The sequence below is a fragment of the Primulina tabacum genome, chromosome 13, assembly GCF_025594145.1.
Source record: "Primulina tabacum isolate GXHZ01 chromosome 13, ASM2559414v2, whole genome shotgun sequence".
Taxonomy (NCBI): Eukaryota; Viridiplantae; Streptophyta; class Magnoliopsida; order Lamiales; family Gesneriaceae; genus Primulina; species Primulina tabacum.
The window spans coordinates 34,656,687-34,678,496 of NC_134562.1; the positions used below are offsets into that span (position 1 = coordinate 34,656,687).

The following is a 21,810-nucleotide window of genomic DNA, read 5'->3' on the forward strand; positions in this document are numbered from 1 at the left end:
CGTCATTTTCTTCTATTGTGTTATAATTTCTTCTATTGTCTTATTAATTAATTAGTCTCTGCTGAATTGATCCGTTTAAATTTTATTAATTAATTGTGTCTCAACCAAACACACGGACAAATGCCCGACACATCCAAACATATCGAATCTGCTCCAATCGGCAGTTTTCCAAAAATATATACAATAAGTTACAACCCATAAATGAGCATTAAATTAAGTCAATTCAGATTAATTAATTTTTTTTAAAAAAAAAACAACAAATTTACTGTTAACGAGTAGATCTCTTGAGAAACGATCTTACGGATCTAATCCGTGAAGCTGATCAACCTTATCCATGTATGTAATTAAAAGAAATATTTTTGACATAAAAAATAATATTTTTTAATGAATCGAATTAAGTCGGAGATCTTATAACAAAATTAACCGACTGAGAGTCTCATGAAAACATGTTTGTTAACAACAAGTGTAATGTCAAATTGTTTTCTAATTTATTTATATATATTTTTTTAAAATTTAAAATTTTAATAAAGGACAATTACGTATGTAGAAGATAAGGTTAAGAAATAAAAAAACAAAAATTGCATTTAATTGATTATTAATAATTCATTTGGTTTTTGTTGGTTCTGGATCAGACAAGGATGTGTGTGAATTTTATTTGCCCGAATTTCTAAATTTCTTATATTTTTCATTTGACGATAGATATGACATAGTTTATTACATCGATTAATGTTTCAAAAACCAAGTTGATCGCATGTGATTTGTGGCTCGATCGGGACCATATATTCCACTGAAATTTGAAATTGCATATATGTCATGCGGATGAATGCTACCCTGGACAAGCCCACGTGGTTACGAATGCTTGAAAATGTTTAATTGCATAATTATTATATATATATATATATATATATACTATATTATTAAATATGAGGATATGATAATAACTACCTAGAGAGGACACCAATTTTTTTCTTTCCAATTTTACTATAATATGATACTAATATTACACTTTTGTTCTTTGTTTTTTGTTTTTGTTTTTAATTTCAACAAACACTTTTTTTTCAACCATTCAAATATCAATTTAGTCCCTTCATAATTTGTCAAATTTCACTTTATTCATCGGATAATAATAAAAAAAAAGATTGTATACACACGCATCTGCACAACAGAATAACTAGTATATATAATAGATCTTGGAAATCTTAAAATGAACGATTTGTTGACATTTCGTAGGACCCTTTGGTTTGACTTTGCGATCAATTTTTTTTTTTTTAAATATCACCTATTGCAATATATCGTAATTATACGATAATATACTTTAATCTCTCACCGATCTTGGGAAAAAATATATTTTACTTGGGTCATTGCATACCATTATTTTATTAAATATCTGGTAATTAGATTTTTCAATATTTAAACACAAATAATGTTTCAAATGAATTACAAACGCCTTTTTCAAAAACTTTAAAATTGACTCTAATTAAACATAAACAGAGTGGGTTTTTTTTAAAAATAATATAAATTTAAAAAAAGTTTATTAAAATATTGCAATACAGAAAGTTTTATGGAAATAGTACAATCCTTCGAACACTGGTGACATATACAATCGGGAACTATAGCAATAAATAGAACCGAGTGTTGACAAATAATTTATTACACTAACATCAATTAGACGATTAAAATTTTAAATATAACAAATTATATATGATCAATTTAGAATTATTCTCTTCCCAACAATAAAAATGCCCTAACTTCTAAATTCATAATCATGTTTTCAATGTTTTTTTAAAAAAATTTAAATTTTATTTAATAAGAGAAAATACATAAGCATTTTTAAAACTTTTGCGAGCACTTAAACTGTGAAATATTTAACAAACAATAATAATTTTAGAATATTATATTTAGATAAGATATAATAATCATTTAAAAAAATGGCTTTTACCATATTTGTTAATCATAATTTGGAATAAACAAAATTAAATATAGTTTTCTATAATTTTAATATATTATTATCTAATACATATAGTTAAAAATTTGAGTGACGGAATTAAAATTACTATTAAAATATATATTGTCAGATCAATTTAATTAGAAAACAAATTTAATTTTTTATAATAATAAAAAAATGCTAAAACTTATAATAAAAAATTTAAATTTTAAAATCGTGTAATTATAATTTTTGCAAATATTAATGTTTAATATTAACAATTTTAACAATTAAGAGTATCAATAAATTCTAAAAGAAAATAAAACATAATAAACAGATAAAAAATTCAATTTCACAATATAAAGTTATATTTTTAAAAATTGTTTTCTACATAAATACGTGATAAAATTTGACCTCAAATTTTTAATTTAATTAATTAAATAAAAGTTTTAAGAAAAATAATTAGAATTATATCATCAAATAAAAATATGTTAATTAGAATTATAAATTCTTATATTATTTTGCATTAACATAAGCATAATTAAAATATTAAATATTATATTAATGATATCAAAGTTATCTCATAACTATACACTATTTTATATTAAAACACTTATAAATTTTGTTAACAAATGTAATAAAATACATTATAATTCTATCAGTATATTAACTACACTAATATTAACTCACTCTCATATTTAAATACTATAATTATATTTAAAATACGAACGTTGAAAATTATTTTCAAATATCAACAATTTATATTTATTATTACTTTCTTATTAGTACTCTTATTATTAATTTTAAAATATGATTAAATAAAAAATATAAAATATATCAAAATTATATTTATTATTATAATGCAACAGAACAAAATTATAATTATATTAATATAATATAAATAATACAATTAAAATACAACAAATTACTTAAACTACCTTTTCAAATTGGTTGGGCGAAATTTGTAATTGAATCGAACGATGTTAATATCTGTAATAAATGACAAACTATTATCAGAAATATTATTATAAAAAACAATATAAAAAGAAATAACAGAGTATCAACTGAACTCGACGCAATTGTCCTAGATTCTGATACTCAGCACAATTCTCCAAAATAAAATTCTGAAGTCTGGTATTAGACCCAATTCCCTCGAATCGATTTCTGATACTTAGCACATTTCTCCGAATTCATTCTAAGAGGCGCGCAATTTATAAATGAGAGAAAAGATCAGGGATTCTAAGAATCCGTGACAACTGTTTTTAAGGTCACGGATTCCGTGACATTTTTTATTATTTTAATTTTTTTTATATAAAAAGGTAGAATCCGGAACAGTGTTCAACGGATTGTACTATTTCCATAAAACTTTCTGTATTGCAACATTTTAATAAACTTTTTTTAGATTTATATTATTTAAAAAAAAACCCCCGAGTCTAATAACCAAACGTCAGCAATATATTTGTTTCCATTGAAACGCTTTAGTGAAGTATCTTATATTATAAAATTCTTCCACATACACACACACACACACACACACACACATATATATATATAACATTAATGTATGTAAATTTAAACTTTGACTATAATAGTACAATAATACTTTATTTTTATTAGATAAAGGAGTATTTTAAAAGTAAGAAACATATATCAAATTAATATATTGCTGGAAAAAAATAGATATATCAGTATATGCAATTTGTAAAATTAGGACGACATTGTTTATAAACCACCGAAAAACAGCCGCTAAACTTACTTTCTTTAGTGTTACATGTCAAAATAGACAAAATAATAATGTGATCGAGTAGGTCTCTTGTGAGACGGGTCAACTTCACCGATATTCACAATAAAAAATAATACTTTTAGCATAAAAAGTAATATTTTTTTTATGGATGACCCAAATAAGAGATCTGTCTAACAAAATACGACCCGTGAGACCGTCTCACGCAAGTTTTGACCAAATGTGATCTTGATAACTTTTATCAATTTATACTCTTTTTAAAATTAATTAAAAGTTTGAACTAATCAATGTGTGGCATAAGTACCTTGCTACTATCAATCGTTCTCAATTAGGCTAAAAAAAAAAATCAGTCTTTATTAACGTGAAATAACGATGGTGGCCTGGCGACCACGAAATGACTAAGAAATTTAGCCGGCGGCTTATAGCTCATCCCCCACCTAATTCAACTTCCACGCGGCGATCATTCACCAAAACTACTACCATCCACCCTTTGAGTCTTCAAACCCTAGTTTCCGATTAATGATCCATTTAATTAATACAAACATTTATTAGAAATATATAATTTTCATTTACAAAATAAATATCATATCTATTAATTCAGAGTTAAAAATTTAAAATTTATTAAGAGATGATTATGTCAGTGGAGCAAGAGACTTGTGGTTAATAAGTCACTCACGTTAAAGCTATCTAACGAAGAATTAATTAAAAAGTAGGTCTCTTGTGAGACGGTCTCATGAATCTTTGTCTGTGAGACGGGTCAACTTTACCGATATTCACAATAAAAAATAGTACTCTTAGCATAAAAAGTAATACTTTTTAATGGATGACCCAAATAAGAGATCCGTCTCACAAAATACGATCCGTGAGACCGTCTCACACAAATTTTTGTCTTGATTAAAAAGAAAACTATTGTCATGTTTTAACTCATTAACTGCAGCTATGAAATTTTATTTGCTCACATCAAATTTGAACAAATAGCGAGAAGAAACCTTCAAACTTGGTTTGGCCCAAACAAACTTCTTTCTAGCCGTCACGCGTTCCAATTCCCCGTAATTTCTTGCATTTCCCTTTCCACTTCACGTATATATACAACGTCCACGCTACAAAATCACTCCCCGTTAATTAATTTCCTCTCACCCACCGAAAAACAACCCACAAAAAAAAAATCGATCGCCCATCTCCCCCCTAGTTCTCCAAACCTTGAATGGCTCGAAAAACTCTGGTATTCTCCATTTTCTTGATTATGTTATTTACTTTGGTATCATCCATCAATGGAAGAAAGTTGTTAGTGGACATGGAACTCAGTGAAGTTCCAGCCGCGGATGCTAGGCTGTACTTGACGTCGCTTCCTAAAGGCACCGTGCCAGCTTCTACGCCGAGCAAGAAAGGCCACGCCACCACGATCGACGAAAAGCTCATTGCCCGGCACCTCGCCGCCATCGATCGGATTCTACACTCGGTTCCCAGCCCCGGCGTTGGCCACTAGTGTTACAGGAGTACAATTTTGGATGGATTCTTTTGCTAAGTCGATAGGTTAGAGATGTAAGTACGTGTACAGCATGGGAGAGTTATACACGTCTAGGTTTTTAATTTAATTGGGATCTTCGATCCGTGTTTGTTTATTCTTTAATTATAGGATTATGTATGATTCGGGGGGAAAAATTGAACCCGATATTACATAACAAATGTAAAAAAGGGATTGGTCAATATTCATAAGTTGCACTCATTTTCTCATTGGTACAAGATTATTTATACTGGAAGTTTAACTAATTATAGGATATTTTTAATTTGTCTATATTTAAATCTACAATTAACGTTGTTTGCTGTCTTTTCTTTATTAATTTTGTGGGTATTTTCGAATACGATCGATGTGTGGTTGTGCTGCCTATTTTGAGATAACATCATATAGTAAATAGATTATATAATTTCACGTTTATGTTTTCTAAATCTTCGAAAAATTAACTTTCAATTCATAAAAATATTATATATATATATTATATAATACTCGAGCATCTGATACAAACCACGTAAGTGTGACAATGGGATACCAAAATTTATTTCCAGTTTACATAATTTTGGTTATTTCATGACTATCTCCATTTTCTCTTTATTTTATCTTAAATCTCACGTGTTTTTCCTCTTATATATATAAAAAAAATGTTTTTTTTTTCTCTAATATATTTTTATAAATGTTTTTTTTTCTTTCGAATACTTTAATTATACGAGTACTCGGTGAAAAATATATGTGATGATTAATAAGTATACATGTATCTATGTACGTACGTATGTGAGTAAAATGTAAAGTGAAGAAAGTAAAGGTGAAGTAACGCGTTTTAAATGGACTTTTTCCCACCTCTATGTTGTCGGTTTCTCTTTTTTGAAAAAGATTGGTTTTGATCCAAACTTTGTAGTATTTAGTGCATGTGAACAAGGGCCATAGTAAGCCCACACAAGATTGAAACTTTTTTTTTTTTTTATGCTCAGAATATATTAATTCATACACGTTTATGATCATTCGTCCTTTCAGAAACAATTAGATTCAAAGAACTAATAAAGAAAAAGTTCTCTGACGGAAGATAAAAAATCACATTCGAATGAATTTGTTAACGATTCTTGGTTAAACAAATAAAATTTGATTCAATCTGCATTATCATCAAAGAGGGAAGATTAAATGTCTTGGAAGGATCATAAGACAAAGTCATGGAAGACTAATATAGAGTCGTAGAAGTCAGCTAAGTTCCGTCACACGATTTGTTCAATGCACTTAGCTGCTGACCATAGACATATACTTGCACAAAGATTTGACCCGCAAAGGCTAGCTAGGCCCAAATTTATGTAGAACGTGAAAGCACCGGCATAGGCAGTCTTCGTGTAGAATTGTAAATTTTCAAAGTTGAAGAAATTTGAAGTTTTGACTTCCCTTCAATTCCAAGATGACTCAAATATTTATTTATTCTTAAAAAAAAAGTAGAGCACCGATCACTTGTAGAAATAATGAAAAGTAATTAGATAAACAATGGTCTCTAATGAGATATTTCATCACCAACTTTCGCTATCCCGAATAATTTGATGGTGAAATGAAAAGAATTTCTTGGAGATTGGGTTGGTTAATGTTGCCATTATAAAGACGTTATCACAATTTTCTATGACTTAAATAAGTATGCACAATAGGTGTATAGCATATCAAAACTATATATACACACACGTGTAATCAATAAATATATGATACAAGGTGATGGAATTCTTCGTAAGTGGAATCTCTCGTCCTTTCTTGTCCTGTTTATTAGTAGAATTTGTAATTAGAATTTATCATACGTAGTGCAATAATCATAATTACCACTAACTATGAATTAACTACACACTTTGACCTTTGTCTAATAACTGAAGAATTAATTAATTAAATAAATTTATTTAACAACCGACAAGTGCTGTATTTTAACATAATATGCACAAACTATTACTGTCAAACATATTGCATTCAATATTTCAACATTTTCATGTGTTTATATTTAGTGTATACTTTATTGTTGAAACCCAATTGTTTTTCTTTAAAAAAATCATTAAAATTAATTAAAATCGAATAAAAGTACACTCGTTGCGTGCTTTTGGTCTTCAAGAAATCCCGTAATTAATCAAACGCATTTATTTCATGTGATAAATAATAATCTATAAAAAAACATAATTAATTTAATGTCTTAATGAGGTACATCATCCCGACTTTTACAAACTCAATTTCCACTTTAAACAAATCAAAACGCTACAAATTCAATATGGAACAAAAAAAACGCTATAAATTCCAAAACTAACACAATTATACATCTCCCTCGAATTCAATTATTCTTTCAATAATTAATGTCTAACAAAATACGGGGTTTGGTGGCCTTTCTTGCTCGGTCCCGAAGGAGGTACACGTCGTTTCACCAACACCGGATAATTCCTCATCCCTAGAAATCCAGACGCCACGCTCAGCCCTGCAGTCGAACCGCCATGTGTGGTGGCAACAGGGTGGCTCCGCCCCAAAGATTTAGTGCTTCCGACCATCAAATATATGAGCATAATTCCGATAACAAACCATGACCTTATCCCCTCTTTGTTTGAAAATCTCGACGACATAGTATTCGTGAAACGAGGAAACGTGAATGTCTTACAATGTTTGATCAAATGTCTAACATATTTATATGTGTGTGTGTGTGTGTGTTAAGAATTCGTGGAATTCTGAAAAAGTGGACACTCGTTTTTCTTTGCTTATGGGACATCATTGCATTTAAATTAGGATGTCTACCTAACCTTCTAATTCCAGGACTTTTTAGTCGGCAATGTTCCAATTTTGTGCGTTGATCACATTTGCACGTCGGTTTTTTTTTTTTTTTTTTAAAAATAGTATCTTCAATTTTGGATTTTGGTTCATTCCAATTTTAACTTACGATCCATTAAATTTTCAAATTTTTTTTATACACTAACTTTTGTTTATTTTTTCCTATTTTGGTCAATCTGTTAACATGACTAAAAATGATAATGGGTTGGCTCGAAGCCCGGTTCCGTAATAAACCCGTCCCAGCAGTGTGGGTTTAGACCATCCTAAACGAATCCCGAGAAGGCCTCGAGTTTAGTTAAATAAAAATGGATAAATTTTAATTTGTGATACTATTTTTTAAAAATATTATTAATATAAATTTTGAAAATAACTTTAATGATTAATTAATTTTTAAAAATTATTTGAAAAAAATATAGCAAAAATAAATTTGGTAGGTCTATGGGTCCAACCCGAATTAGGTTTACGGACAGGGCGGGGCGAGTTCAATGATCGGCGGATCGGGTCTTGAGTTTGGTCGAACTCGCCCTGAACTTGACCCATTGCCATCTTTAAACATGACATTGGCTAAGTCATCGATTTTCAATGTCATGTGCTTATTTTCTCGTACCACATTAAGACTCTGATAAAATAAAATTGAAAGTAAAAAAGATTCAAATTTAGTGTACTAAAACAAAAATTTTAAATTTAGTAGACTAAAACTCAAAATATAAAAAATTTAGCTGTCCAAAACCATTATTCTCTCTTACTTTAAAATGGTGTGATCCCTTCATCCTTATTTTAAAACAGGTGCGAGAATTAAATATTAGGACCTAAAAAGTACGGATCGGGTGACGAGTCTTATAAAACTCGACTCATACTCATATATGTACTCGTACCCGATCCGTTAGTTTTAATACTATACATATATAATATTTAGTAATGTATATATGTGTGATTAAATATGTAAAAGATAATATTTTTTAATTATATTCTAATAATAATATAATGAACTATATTATTTAACAAAGTATATCTTATCATTATATTTTATTTACAATTAAATATTTAAGCGTAAAAAATTATCAATATATTTTACGATGTTTGGTGATAAGGAAAACATTAAGAAAAATATTTTGATTAAGTTAGTTTTGTAACAAGAGTTTTAATTTGAAATACTTGTTTATTCTTTGTTATGATTGCGTTAACTAAAGACTATATGTCAAATTATATATAGTGTTAATATAATTTTTTGATGGGTATGACGGGTCTAAAAGGGTTCAATCCGTTAACTTCCGGCATAGATCAGGTCATCGGGTATATATTTATATTTTAACTGGTCAGGACGGTGTAAATCTTTAAAAAAAATTTACGAATTTTCTTACGTTCTTCTGTCTCGTTGATTTCTTCTCTAGATAGTTGATGTTTCCCTTCATCATTCTCAACATTTCCTTTCCTCCTTGGTGGCATTGGCTCCCACTGAACGTTTTAAATTGTTTATCACGAAATTGGAATTAAGCGAACAAATGATAAAAATTTCAAAAAATTACAGAGATTTTTACGTAGTTGATGATGATGATTTGTGTAGCCCTTCCTTCAACGAACCCCATACCTTTTTGATGATTCTATGTGGAAGTAAATAAATATTGAAAAATTGAAATGGGTTTACGACGTATAGAACTCAGGGTTTTATTCGCTACCACTTCTCAGAGTTTGCTGTAATGAATTTTAGCGACAAACTATTCTCAAGATACAAATAATTTTTATTGTATAAACAAGATTGAATCACAAGCTAATTCTTCATGATAAATATTAATTGGCATATATTTAAGCATTTGCTATTCAAACAAGATTGAATAACAAAAATGGTAATTGAAACCACAAGTCTACTATTATCAACTTTATAACTAAAAAGTTGAAAAGGGCCATTTACCCGTACTCACATCACATGGCTAAGGCCTAGGCCAAAACTTTCAGGATGATAGAGCGAATTTGCCCTTTTTTAGACACGGCTGGCCCGCCTTTGCTATATACAACTATAGAATAGGTCTTTTGTTAGACGGTCTCACGAATATTTATCTGTGAGACGGTCAATCCAACCGATATTCACGATAAAAAGTAATACTCTTAGCATAAAAAGTAATATTTTTTCATGACGACCCAAATAAGAGACCGGTCTCATAAAATACGACCTGATGAGACCGTCTCACATAAGTTTTTGCCTATTTTTTTCCATGCAAACGATATATTTAGGTTACTCTAAACTTAATTTTTATTACAATTAACGAGGTGGGATCGTTTTTCACAATTTAGAAATATTTAAACTTCAAATTAATTTTTATAAAATATTCACGTGTAATATTCTTAAAATAAACTTTAAAAAATCGAGGCCAATTCTCAGTGTAAGTATCCGTTACCACATGTCATCATCATCGAGACATGTACACATAGACTTGGTCATCTAAAGCAAGGGATACATGCTATAACACTTTATATGCCTCACACCCAATTTGGTGAAAATAAATTAATAAAATGAAACAAGATACATTACCTCGTGGCAAAAAAAAAAAAAAAAAACCCAAATATTTTATTTACTCCTTAAAAAATAAATTATTTAATCATTTTACATTGAAAAGGATGAAAAAATTGTGTTACGAAATTTAATGTGGACAGAAGAAAATGAATAAATAAATAAAGAATTTCACAAAATGACAATTTGAGCAATTGTTTAATAATATCAATAATAATTATAATGTTAATCTAACAAGTTTATCTCACATCAATATGAATTTTAGAATGAGCCTTTTATATATATATATATATATATATATATATATATATATATATATATATATATTTAAATTTCCAATATTTTATAATCAATGTTTTCATGACCGTATTGGACCGGGCGATTCGAACAAAAATAGATCACATGTCTGATTCATACAACTTCTAAAAATCTTTTTATCGTCCAAACCGGTCAAGAATATGTAGGACCGATATTGAACCGGTCCAACCAGTTCGACCGATTCAATTTTTAATTTATTTTTTAAAAAATTACTTTTGATAATATAAATATGATTTTATATATTTTAAATTTTTGTAAAAGAATTTTTTAATAATATTAGAGTTCGAGTAAAAATTAATATTAAAACTTAATTGATTTTTTTTAATTTTGATGAATATATATTGTTACTATTTATATATGTATTTATATTTAGAATTTAAATATATTATAATATTATTTTAATCCGACTGTCTGATTAAAAGGAATCAATTCAATCATCTCAAAAACAAAATGGGCATGACGCAGCATCTGTCAGCACGCCGCCCCGCACCCCCATGGCCGCAACATATATGCAGACACTATATATACATATAATCTCTCTCGAGTCAAATCCCATTCTTCGACTATCTAACAACACTCACAAACTGCATGTGTTCGTTGTTCTTTTAACTTAGTGCGGGAGAGGTATTAGAGGCTTCTTCCATCGTTTTCTCGAAAGAATCCCTCGTGAAGTCTATGTTGCAAGTGGAGGAGAACGAGATCTGAGAAAGATTGTTGTGGGAGGATGCGAACACTTAATGACTGCAACGGGTAGCTTGCTAGTATAGCGGTAGTGGGCGGTTGCCTCCAACTCCGAGATTCAGGTGATATCTCTCATTTTGTCCTTGTGGCTAAGATTTTGGCCACCAATTTTCCAGATTCTCAGCCCCTTTTGAAGTTTCTTGCCCCTGTTTGTTGAAATGCTTGACCCCACAATAAGAGTGAGACATTGAATAAAGGACGGTCCTTTTCTTCCTCGAACTGCAGGCACTGCAAGAGTATTTCAAGTTATAATTTTTCTTTCGAGCTTCGTGTTTGAAAAGCTCGTTTACCTTTTCTTTTTGTCACTTAGATGTGTTTTGGTTCTCGCTCTGTACATTTGTGATGCCCCAAATGGCGAAAGCTTTTGCATCTTATTACTAGGGATCTTGGGTTGTAATTATTAGACTGCAGGTGTTTTAATCGTAAAGAGTGAATTTTTATAGACGTAATGATGGTGGATGGAGCTTTTGATTGCCAGGGATTGGGTTAATATCATAAGACGTCTGCGAGCGAATTAGTCGGGAGGCCTTGAACTGTTGTAAATCATGAGCATGTTTTCTTTGCATAATCAAAGAACATATCCTGTGGATCGATTTATGTTCTGATCATGACCAGGGCTGTTCGTGACCGGATACTCAAGGATGTGAATGATAATATTAGCGACCATCTACGCAATCACATTCATCTAACAAATTGCATTCATTTGAAGAATCACATGCATAAGAATAGTCCCATCTTGGCTGATAGGGCCCTTATGCGGGACCTTGTTGTGCTTCAGAGGTCAAAGTCTTTAAGAGATCCTTCTGCGAGTCCTCCTTCATGGCACTCTCCTTCTGTATTTGATGCACGCCACAAGAGAGGGGAAAAGGATGTCTTGGCCAATTCAAGACGGTCCGTTGGTAGTGAGCGGCCTAAAGATAGTGGAAGAATGTCTGGTAGCTCCCCTCCAGTTGTTACTCAGCCAATATCAAAAGCAGTCTCTGGCCAGGTTAACAGGCATATTGAGGGACCAGCCACACTTGTGAGCAACCGTAGTGTCAAGGATGGGATTCATGAACAAAGAAGAGTCAAGAGAAAAGAATCAAGTAGAAAGTCTTGGGGAAATGATACAATGTTTTGGCATGATGATGGTCCACAACATGGAAATAGTTTGGTCCCTGGTGGTGTTTCTGGAAACTCTGAATTGCGAGACAAGGCTGTCAAAAAGAAACACGGCCACAGACAAGATAGACACCTCGAGACCCTTTCTGACCAGTTAAAAAATATTACAGATGAATGCGATGATGCAGCTTCGTCTCGAAATATTGACAATGTAAGGCAGAACCAGGTTGGAAAAATATCTGAAGAAGCAGGAGCAAGCATTCGCAGTCATGGTAATAGTATGAATAGGGAAAAAAGACGCAGGTTTCGAGGGGCAAGAAGAAAACAGCCTTACATTGCTGCCCGAGAAGCTGAGACTCAAAATGAAATGTCTGTGGCCTCTAATTCATTTGCTCAAGGCAGAGCTCCCCAGAAATATTATGGGGAAGAGGGAGCACAAGAGCACGATGGTCAAGATGTTGCTGGCATTCATAGGAATGGGTGTAGCATTCCTTGGAACTGGTCAAGCATTCACCACAGAGGGAAATCATTTCTTGACATGGCTGGCCGGAGCCTTTCTTGCGGGTTATCTGATACAAGGTTAAAGAAAGGTGGTTTTATTCCCCAAGGAAGAGATATCCCAGACATGCCCGTCATATCAGAGCATTCAAGTTCGTCTACAAAATCTGAGGGGGAAGCATTGCCTCTGCTGCTTGATGCACCTGGATCTCAAGGAAGCATCGATCGTGCTCCTTGGCATCATGATTACTCAGGAGAGTTGGGCTTTTTTGCAGACAATCTGCTTAAGCAGGAGATCGACTCTGATCTTGCATCAGAAGGTAGATCTCATGAGCAACATAAATTTCGAAGGCAACACAATGATATGCATCAAAATCTCACTCAAAAATACATGCCAAGAACATTCAAAGATCTGGTTGGTCAGAACCTGGTGGTGCAGGCTCTTTCAAATGCTATTGCAAAAAGAAAGATTGGTTTGCTCTATGTGTTTTATGGTCCCCATGGAACTGGTAAAACCTCATGTGCGCGTATATTTGCTAGAGCTTTAAATTGCCAGTCTTTAGAGCATTCAAAACCTTGTGGATTTTGCAATTCTTGTGCTGAACGTAATACTGGAAGAAGTCAAAATATTAAGGAAATTGGCCCGGTTAGTAATATTGACTTTCAAGGCATTATAGAAGTTCTTGACAATATGGTTGTTTCGCAGCATCAATCTCAATACAGAGTCATCATATTCGACGAATGTGATACTTTGTCTTCTGATTGTTGGGGTGCAATATTGAAGGTCATTGATCGATCCCCTAGGCGTGTCGTTTTCATACTTGTTTGCTCAAGTTTTGATGTGTTGCCTCATATAATAATATCCAGGTGCCAGAAATTTTTTTTCCCAAAGTTGAAGGATGCAGACATAATATATACTCTGCAATGGATAGCAACCAAAGAAGAGATAGAAATTGATAAGGATGCTCTGAAGCTTATCGCATCAAGGTCAGATGGATCTTTGAGGGATGCTGAGATGACTTTGGAGCAATTAAGTTTGCTTGGACAAAGAATTTCTCTTTGCCTGGTACAAGAACTGGTAGGGGTCCTAAATGTGATCTTGTGTTCTCGACATCTCGTCTCATAGTATTTGCTTTCAGTTACTTGCTTTACCTTACTCATTAGTAACATATCACCTTTCTTCTATTCGGATTCATGTAATTCAGATGCATGAAATGTATAAAAAAACTCTTTTATTGTTTTATTATAGGTTGGGCTTATTTCAGATGAGAAGTTGGTAGATCTACTTGATTTGGCGCTATCTGCAGACACTGTCAGTACAGTGAAAAATCTTAGAGAGATTATGGAATCTGGTGTAGAGCCATTGGCATTAATGTCACAGCTTGCTACAGTCATAACTGATATTCTTGCTGGAAACTATGATTTTCATAAACGAAGACCTAAAAGAAAGTTTTTTCGGCGACAAATATGTGAGTCCCATGATCCAGTATCTCTTGAGCTTCACATGTTCATTGTGATAAATGTTTTCTTGAACCTGCTCCATCCTGCATGCTGTAGTTAAATATTGTGACCTTGCTGTTTCTTTTCCTTCAATTTTGAATTACAAAATGTGCTCAACTTTTAAGTTTTCATTATTCAAAACTTTGGGTAAGCCAAACCTTTATTCGTTGTTCTGCCTTTGCACGACAGTGACCAAAGAAGACATGGAAAAATTGCGTCAAGCCCTGAAAACATTGTCTGAAGCAGAAAAACAGTTGAGGGTATCAAATGACAAGATGACTTGGCTGACTGCTGCATTGCTGCAACTGGCTCCTGATCAACAGTACATGGTACTAAGTTCCTCCCCAGATACCAGTATTAATCACAGTCCCCTACTCTTGAATACTGATTATTTAAAAGAGAGACCAAGGAAAAGCAAAGCTGAAATGCCAGCTGTTCGATCTGGAAGTTCAGGGGATGTTTATCAAAGTGCCAAGGGTGTTAGTATGAATGTGAAGGGCCATATCGGAACTGGGATGGTTTCACAACAGATGGACACCACCTCCAATGATAAAAATAATATAAACAAGGTTCAAGTACAAGGTAAGTTTCATCATGAACTCGAAGAAATTTGGTTGGAAGTGCTTGAAAAGATCCCAGTTAGTGGCATAAAAGAGTTCATGTATCAGGAGGGAAAGCTGATCTCTCTTAGTTATGATGCAGGTACTATCATATTGCTATGTTCTGTCTTATGCCATACTTCATCAATGTTGTAGAGATATTTTAAAAGTAGTTGTTTTTTGTATATTAACATATCATGGGGTAATGATATATTTATATCAGATTTGTCTCTAATACTTGCATAGAACAAAGGCATAATTTATATCAGAATAGTTTTGTGAATCTGTTAAATAAATCGTACATGTTCAGGTTTTTTGTCTTAACAGACGGCCTTTCTTGGCAGCTCCGACTGTGCAATTGCTGTTTAATTCACAGTTGACAGTATCCAAGTTCGAAAAATTTAGTCCGCACATCTTACAAGCATTTGAGTCAGTCCTTGGATCTCCTGTGAACATAGAGATCAGATACAACACAAGAAAAGATATTGGCGCTGTACCAATTCTATTACAAGCATCTCAGGCTCCATCCCATTTAGATTTGGACCCCATTCTTCTCACTCGTAATGGGAGTAATTCGGTAAATCATAGTGATACCAGAAGGCACCAAGATAGAGTTGCTTCTTCTGCTAGATTGGGTAGGAATGAAATTGTTGAAATCGAAGCTTCTCCTGGAAAGTATAATGGAGTTCAACACAGTGATGAAAAGGCAGACTTAGGCAGGCAAAAAAGTGAGAGTGCTTTAGCTGGAGCAACATCACAGAAGACGTCTGCTTATACTTCATTTCCAGGTCAAAGAAATTTGGGAGATAGAAATCAGAGTCTTGGCCTTGTCAGAAGCCGGTTATCTCTTGCCAATGTAATTCGGCACACAGAGGCTTGTTCACAACAAAATGGATGGTCAAAGCACAAGGCTGTTTCCATTGCTGAAAAGCTTGAACAAGAAAATCTGTATGTATTGCTCTTTAATTGGGTGACAGATAATTATTGCTACCAGTTTTTATTACTTTCTGGTTGGATGCTTACTGCTATCTGTTTTTGTAGTCAGTTTGCAAGTAGGAGTTGACTAGGAGAACTTGTGCATATGTGTGTTTGTGTCTGTAAATATAAATTTTAATAAACACTCCTATACAACTTCAGAAAGCTTGGTAAATGGCGACCACAATAATTTTCTAATGGTCTTTTGTCTTGGTTTGAACAATAAATTATGGCAGTTTTATCAATGATACCATATGGATATAATGATTTCGTTGCAGGAGATTAGAACCAAGATCAAGGAGATTGCTATGCTGGAGTCCAACAGTTTCACGTCGAAAGGTAAATGTAGAAAATAAAGAAGTTCGTGTTTTTTTTTAAGAAATTGTTATTATTTTGATAATTCGATGACCAATAGTGTTCATGGCATAAAACAGGTTGGTTAGTATGGTGAAGTTAGATGAACTAGTTTTCATGCATTTGGTCACTTGTCAAGTTATAAAAATATTATCAAGTCTTCTTCCAACCTTACCTTCTAATTTCTTGATTTAGTCAATATTGATCGGAGGATGGGATATGCTTGCATATCTAGTACGTTGAGACATGATCCTGTTAATGCAATCCAATATATTGTGTTTCATCTGGAGATATGCATAATTTTCGCTTGAATTGTGATGCTTCCATGCAAACCAACACTCAGATGATTTATTTCTGCAACGTGCTTGTACGAATTACTCATATTTACTATATATCACTCGTGCAGCTTTCAAGATTGAGAATCAGAACAAGGAAGCCACGTACATTTCTAAAATTTATCTCCTGCGGAAGGTGTCTCACCAGTAGGTCTCGAAGGTAAAATGTTTAGGACTCGTTATCGGTGTTTTTAGTTAGATTCATTCATGCACCAGTCTTTTACGGCTTATGTTTGATAAATCCTTGTTATTTGGAATAGCTTAGAATAGATAATCTGGGAGACCGTGATGAACATCAAGATTCAGATTTTTCCTCAGTATGAATAAAGAACGTATTTTGCCCATTTTTTTGGTTCTTCTTAGGTTCATAAGCTTATTGTCTCCTGTATTGATATGCTTTCTAATTACCAAACCTCTTTTCGTGGTTATCGTGGTTTATTTTTCCCTTTTGCATAAAAGTTCCTACACCAGTTTCCGTGCGAAACATTTTCCGTGCTTTGATAGTTTTTTTTATTGTTTTTCGAAAAAAATTTAAGCAAAAATAACACACCTCCTAATTTATTTATTAGGTGTTATATAGGGCAGACAATCGATTATATTACACAATTGCTCTTAATTTTTATAAATATTTTTGAAGATTTTGTAAAATGCTAAATTTTATTTATATATAAGTTTTTAAGAGTTTTGAATGTAACTCATAAAATTTCAATCATATATTATTGCAAACATTTTTTTTTAAAAAAAATATTTTGTATTTTTTTTATAATTTGCATTTCCAGAATATTTTTTTACCTCTATAATTATATAAAATTTTTCAAGTGTTTTTTAATTAATCTTATACAAATTTTCAATCATTCATGTTATAAAAAAATAAATTGATTTTGATACAAAATATTCAAAATATAATAATAATTATATAAATATATTGTCAATGATATAAGTATCAAAATTTAAATAATTAAAAATATTAAAGACGTGTATATTAACGATATTATTATCATTTTATTAAAAATTAAGTTTTGAAAGCATATTTTTTCCAAACATTCAAATTTTTAATAACATTTTGATTATCATTTATATTACAATAATAATATATAAAAATAACATGTACTCAGTCTGCCTAGTCTAATGGGAAGATATAGACTAAAACCATATACAATTCCACGCTGAAAATAATTGAGCACCTTGAATTTTTATACAAATGATGATAATTCGATCAGAATTTTTTATTTATTTTAAGTAACATTATTATGTCATTTGATTTTGTTTTTTTATATTACAAAAATCACTTTAAAATTCTTATTTGGTTTCAGGAAAAGAAAAAGTCTATGTTCAAATACTTAAATAATCTTTCAAAAATGATAATTAAATAAGATTATTATTATCATTAAATGTATTCGAGAATGTGTATTTGAAATAAACCCGAGAAGATCATGTTCTTAAAAAAAAACTAAAAATAATTGATTAAATTTATTTTAAAAATTTGTCGCTAATTATAATTTATCGATTAAAAATATTAGCGCTGAGAAAAGACAGGATTTCGTTAGTATTCATTCATTAAAAAGTTTATTATAATTATTATTTCCGGTAAACAACAAGACACGGGTCTCTTGGTCTTGTTACTCTTGTATATGTCCCAAAAAATAAGTCAGGTAGATTCACCAACCACCCATTATCTCAATTATTATAATTTTTTTTAAAAAAAAAACATAGTAGTCCCAAATTCCAAGTAATTCCATGCTAGTCCAATTTTGATAAAAGTATAAGGGGTTATTGGACTATGTCAATTGTATTACTTGTTCTATGTACGACAAACATACATAGAACTGATTTTTCTTGTATAATTATCTAAAAATTAAAAAATATAAATAAAAAAACTTGTGTGAGACGATCTCGCGGGTCGTATTTGTGAGACGGATCTCTTATTTGGGTCATCCATGATAAAATATTACTTTTTATGTTAAGAATATTATTTTTTTTGTGAATATCGGTAGGGTTGACCCGCCTCATAGATAAAGATTCGTGAGACCGTCTCACAAGAGATTTACTCATAATTAATATTAATTATTTCACAAAAATTCATAAATGAGAAAGCGGTACATATCAATTTTGGTAGATAGATTTTTTTATCTTAACTGATTTTTTTTAAAAAAATTATTTTTTATTATAAATATGATTTTTTTTTTAGATAATTGTATAACGCAAGTGGAATGATTGCAGAGGATGAATGGACGAAAACGACAAATCTGGATAACACTTGGATAACCCCAAGGCCAACACCCTCTCCTCTGCCTCTGCTCCTGCCCCCGTTGAAAAGGCCATTGCTTTAGGCTTTAGGCAGCTGTTGCTTTCAAGCAGCCTGCATTGAATTTCCTCCAGCAAGAAACCAAGAATATACCCATCTAAGATTCGGTCAACCCTTCATCAATCAAAGTGACCCAAAGATGGGCTATTTTATTTTTTAATAAAAAAAATGTTGACATGATCAATTTCCCCAATCCCATCCAAGATCGCTCTTTTTTTTGTTCATTGTCTCCTGTTTTCATTTTTGGCACACGGATTCGGAATCCGTAACTTTTAATATACATATACATATATATATATATATATATACTAGAAAAATGTAAACGGTTGAAAATATATGTACGAAATTTTGATAATATTTAAATGAATTAAAACATGGTTAATAACATTTATCAACTGAAACAAACTAAGCCATAAAAAATAAAAAATCATGACCATAGACGGTAATGAATCAGATAAATTATCTTATCCACTTGACACACTTTCCAATATGCTTCTTGGTTGATTTTGACAACTCAACAACTCTTTGTCGTAGTTTGTTATAATATGCATATAACTATTTTGGTATGTTCAGCAAGTATCTGATCGTATTTAACATCTATTATGTTATTTACAATCTTTATCGGGGATCTGACATGCTCGTAGTTTGCTTCTTTATCACGCCATTTTTTCTGTTTTCTACATTGTTTTTATCTGATAATCTTATTTTCCCGACTATTTTTTTATTGTTAAATGATTTTTCCGCTTTTGACAATCATCAACTATACTCTTAAGAAAAAATGCTTTTACTCGTGATAAGTTTTCACTTGTGATTAAAAATATGTATAACTTATATATTCTTCAACAACGTAATCAATGAATGATGTTGCACCTTCTTCAAATATTGTGATATTTGTGATATCATTTTTCTATATTTAGTATCAATATTATCAACATATAGCTATAAGGTTAATAAATTTTTAACAATTATTTCCCAATCACTGTGAGAAAAATACTTGAAATCTCTTCAAATGACTATATCTTAGAATTGTGTCCTCATTTAATTTGACGCAATTGAAGAAAGTCATCTTGATCGTCATTTTTTAGAAGCTTTGAAATAATGATTGCGTGCATCATGTCATGAGGATGATATAGTTTCAATCTCATTTGTTGCGTTTAGAACATAATATTATATTATTCATTGAAACTAAACAAATTTTCTTCTATCGAGTTTATATTTTGTTTTATAATATTTTATATCTTGTGGAACGATATACAAAATTAATTATTGTATTTTAAAAATCTTGAGAATAGATACGAATAATGTAATTAAGATATGCATATGAGATATCATTCAAATATATGTCAAAGTATTTGTCTCATTCAATATCTCATGATTCTCATCTAATAATACAACCATTTAGATTTCATGAGCATTTTATGATAGTCAAAATTAATTTGATGAAATATTGTAGAATTTTATTTGAATTTCAATATTTGGCTAAGTGAATTTATTTGACGAGGGGTTTTCTATGCTACCATCATATATGTTATGAATTAGCTGGTTAGACACTTTGACTAAAAAAAGAGACAAAAACAATCTTGTTGTCACCTCGAAATATATCGAGATAATATTGGAGGAAGTCACACAATTTTTCTTAAACCATAGAAAAATATTAGGCATGTGTTAACTTGTGATATAATAAAAATTTATAATCATGCATAATCATTGAATTAGAACAAAATCGCATGCCAAAAATCTACTGGATATTATATATTTTAATAATTTATCCATATTTGTCGTTCACCAGAGGACTCTTAGACCTACCAAATTTTGTAGTTCACCTATTATTTTCATAATAAATAATATTACAAAAATAATATAAGCAAATACATAAAAACTCAAGTTAAAATGCCTTCTATCAATCTAAGTAAAACAAATTGGTTAGAGAATATAATAATGTCGTAAAAAATTTTAAATATTGATTTATAGACAGAAGTTTGAAAATACATTTGCCCCAATAAATAAAAAATATTATCTCTTGATATTCTGAGACATAAGGTAAAAACGGAGAAATATTTCAATTTTTTTAATATTTTCTAAGTCACTTTAAACCAAGTAATCTAAGCAAACAGAAAACATGCATTATGTGTTTAAAAATTAACAAAATATCTCAACAATAAAAAATTGAAAAATAACCATTTTTGTTGGATATTTGATTTTGTTTCTCTTTTCTTTGTGCAAACAAACAAATCACATAAACAATCCAAACACAATTACATGATCAATACAAATGACATATAACAATCAAACATGTTAATGCTAGGGTAAAAAAACTCATCTAATTGCAATTGCCCCAATAAATACAAAATATTATCTCTTGATATTCTGATACATAAGGTAAAAACGAAGAAATATTTCAATTTTTTTAATATTTTCTAAGTCACTTCAAACCAAGTAATCTAAGCAAACAGAAAACATGCATTATGTGTTTAAAAATTAACAAAATATCTCAACAATAAAAAATTGAAAAATAACCATTTTTGTTGGATATTTGATTTTGTTCTCTCTTTTCTTTGTGCAAACTAAATAAATCACATAAACAATCCAAACACAATT

General features: G+C 30.9%; 1 protein-coding gene across 2 annotated transcripts; it reads left to right on the top strand.

The window, feature by feature from the left end:
• The first annotated feature begins 11,268 nt into the window (after positions 1–11,268).
• LOC142521708 (protein STICHEL-like 4) lies at positions 11,269–17,321 on the top strand. 2 transcript variants are annotated; one of them, XM_075624853.1, is made up of 7 exons: positions 11,270–11,607; positions 11,856–14,222; positions 14,394–14,613; positions 14,834–15,346; positions 15,588–16,191; positions 16,497–16,557; positions 16,979–17,321. In XM_075624853.1, exons 2-7 carry the CDS (start codon positions 12,153–12,155, stop codon positions 17,069–17,071), a joined length of 3,561 nt encoding a protein of 1,186 aa, XP_075480968.1. In that variant the 5' UTR covers positions 11,270–11,607; positions 11,856–12,152; the 3' UTR covers positions 17,072–17,321. The 2 variants fall into 2 exon arrangements, with proteins under 2 accessions (XP_075480969.1, XP_075480968.1); XM_075624854.1 differs by lacking the exons at positions 16,497–16,557; positions 16,979–17,321 and having other exon boundaries at positions 11,269–14,222; positions 15,571–15,843.
• Positions 17,322–21,810: the final 4,489 nt, after the last annotated feature.

Bases quoted from the DNA above. Each gene is read 5' to 3' on its own strand.
- LOC142521708 (XM_075624853.1), top strand. From the start codon at position 12,153: ATGACCAGGGCTGTTCGTGACCGGATACTCAAGGATGTGAATGATAAT. The intron at 14,614-14,833 runs GTGAGTCCCATG...TTTGCACGACAG, and splicing joins GTTTTTTCGGCGACAAATAT to TGACCAAAGAAGACATGGAA. The intron at 16,558-16,978 runs GTAAATGTAGAA...TCACTCGTGCAG, and splicing joins CAACAGTTTCACGTCGAAAG to CTTTCAAGATTGAGAATCAG.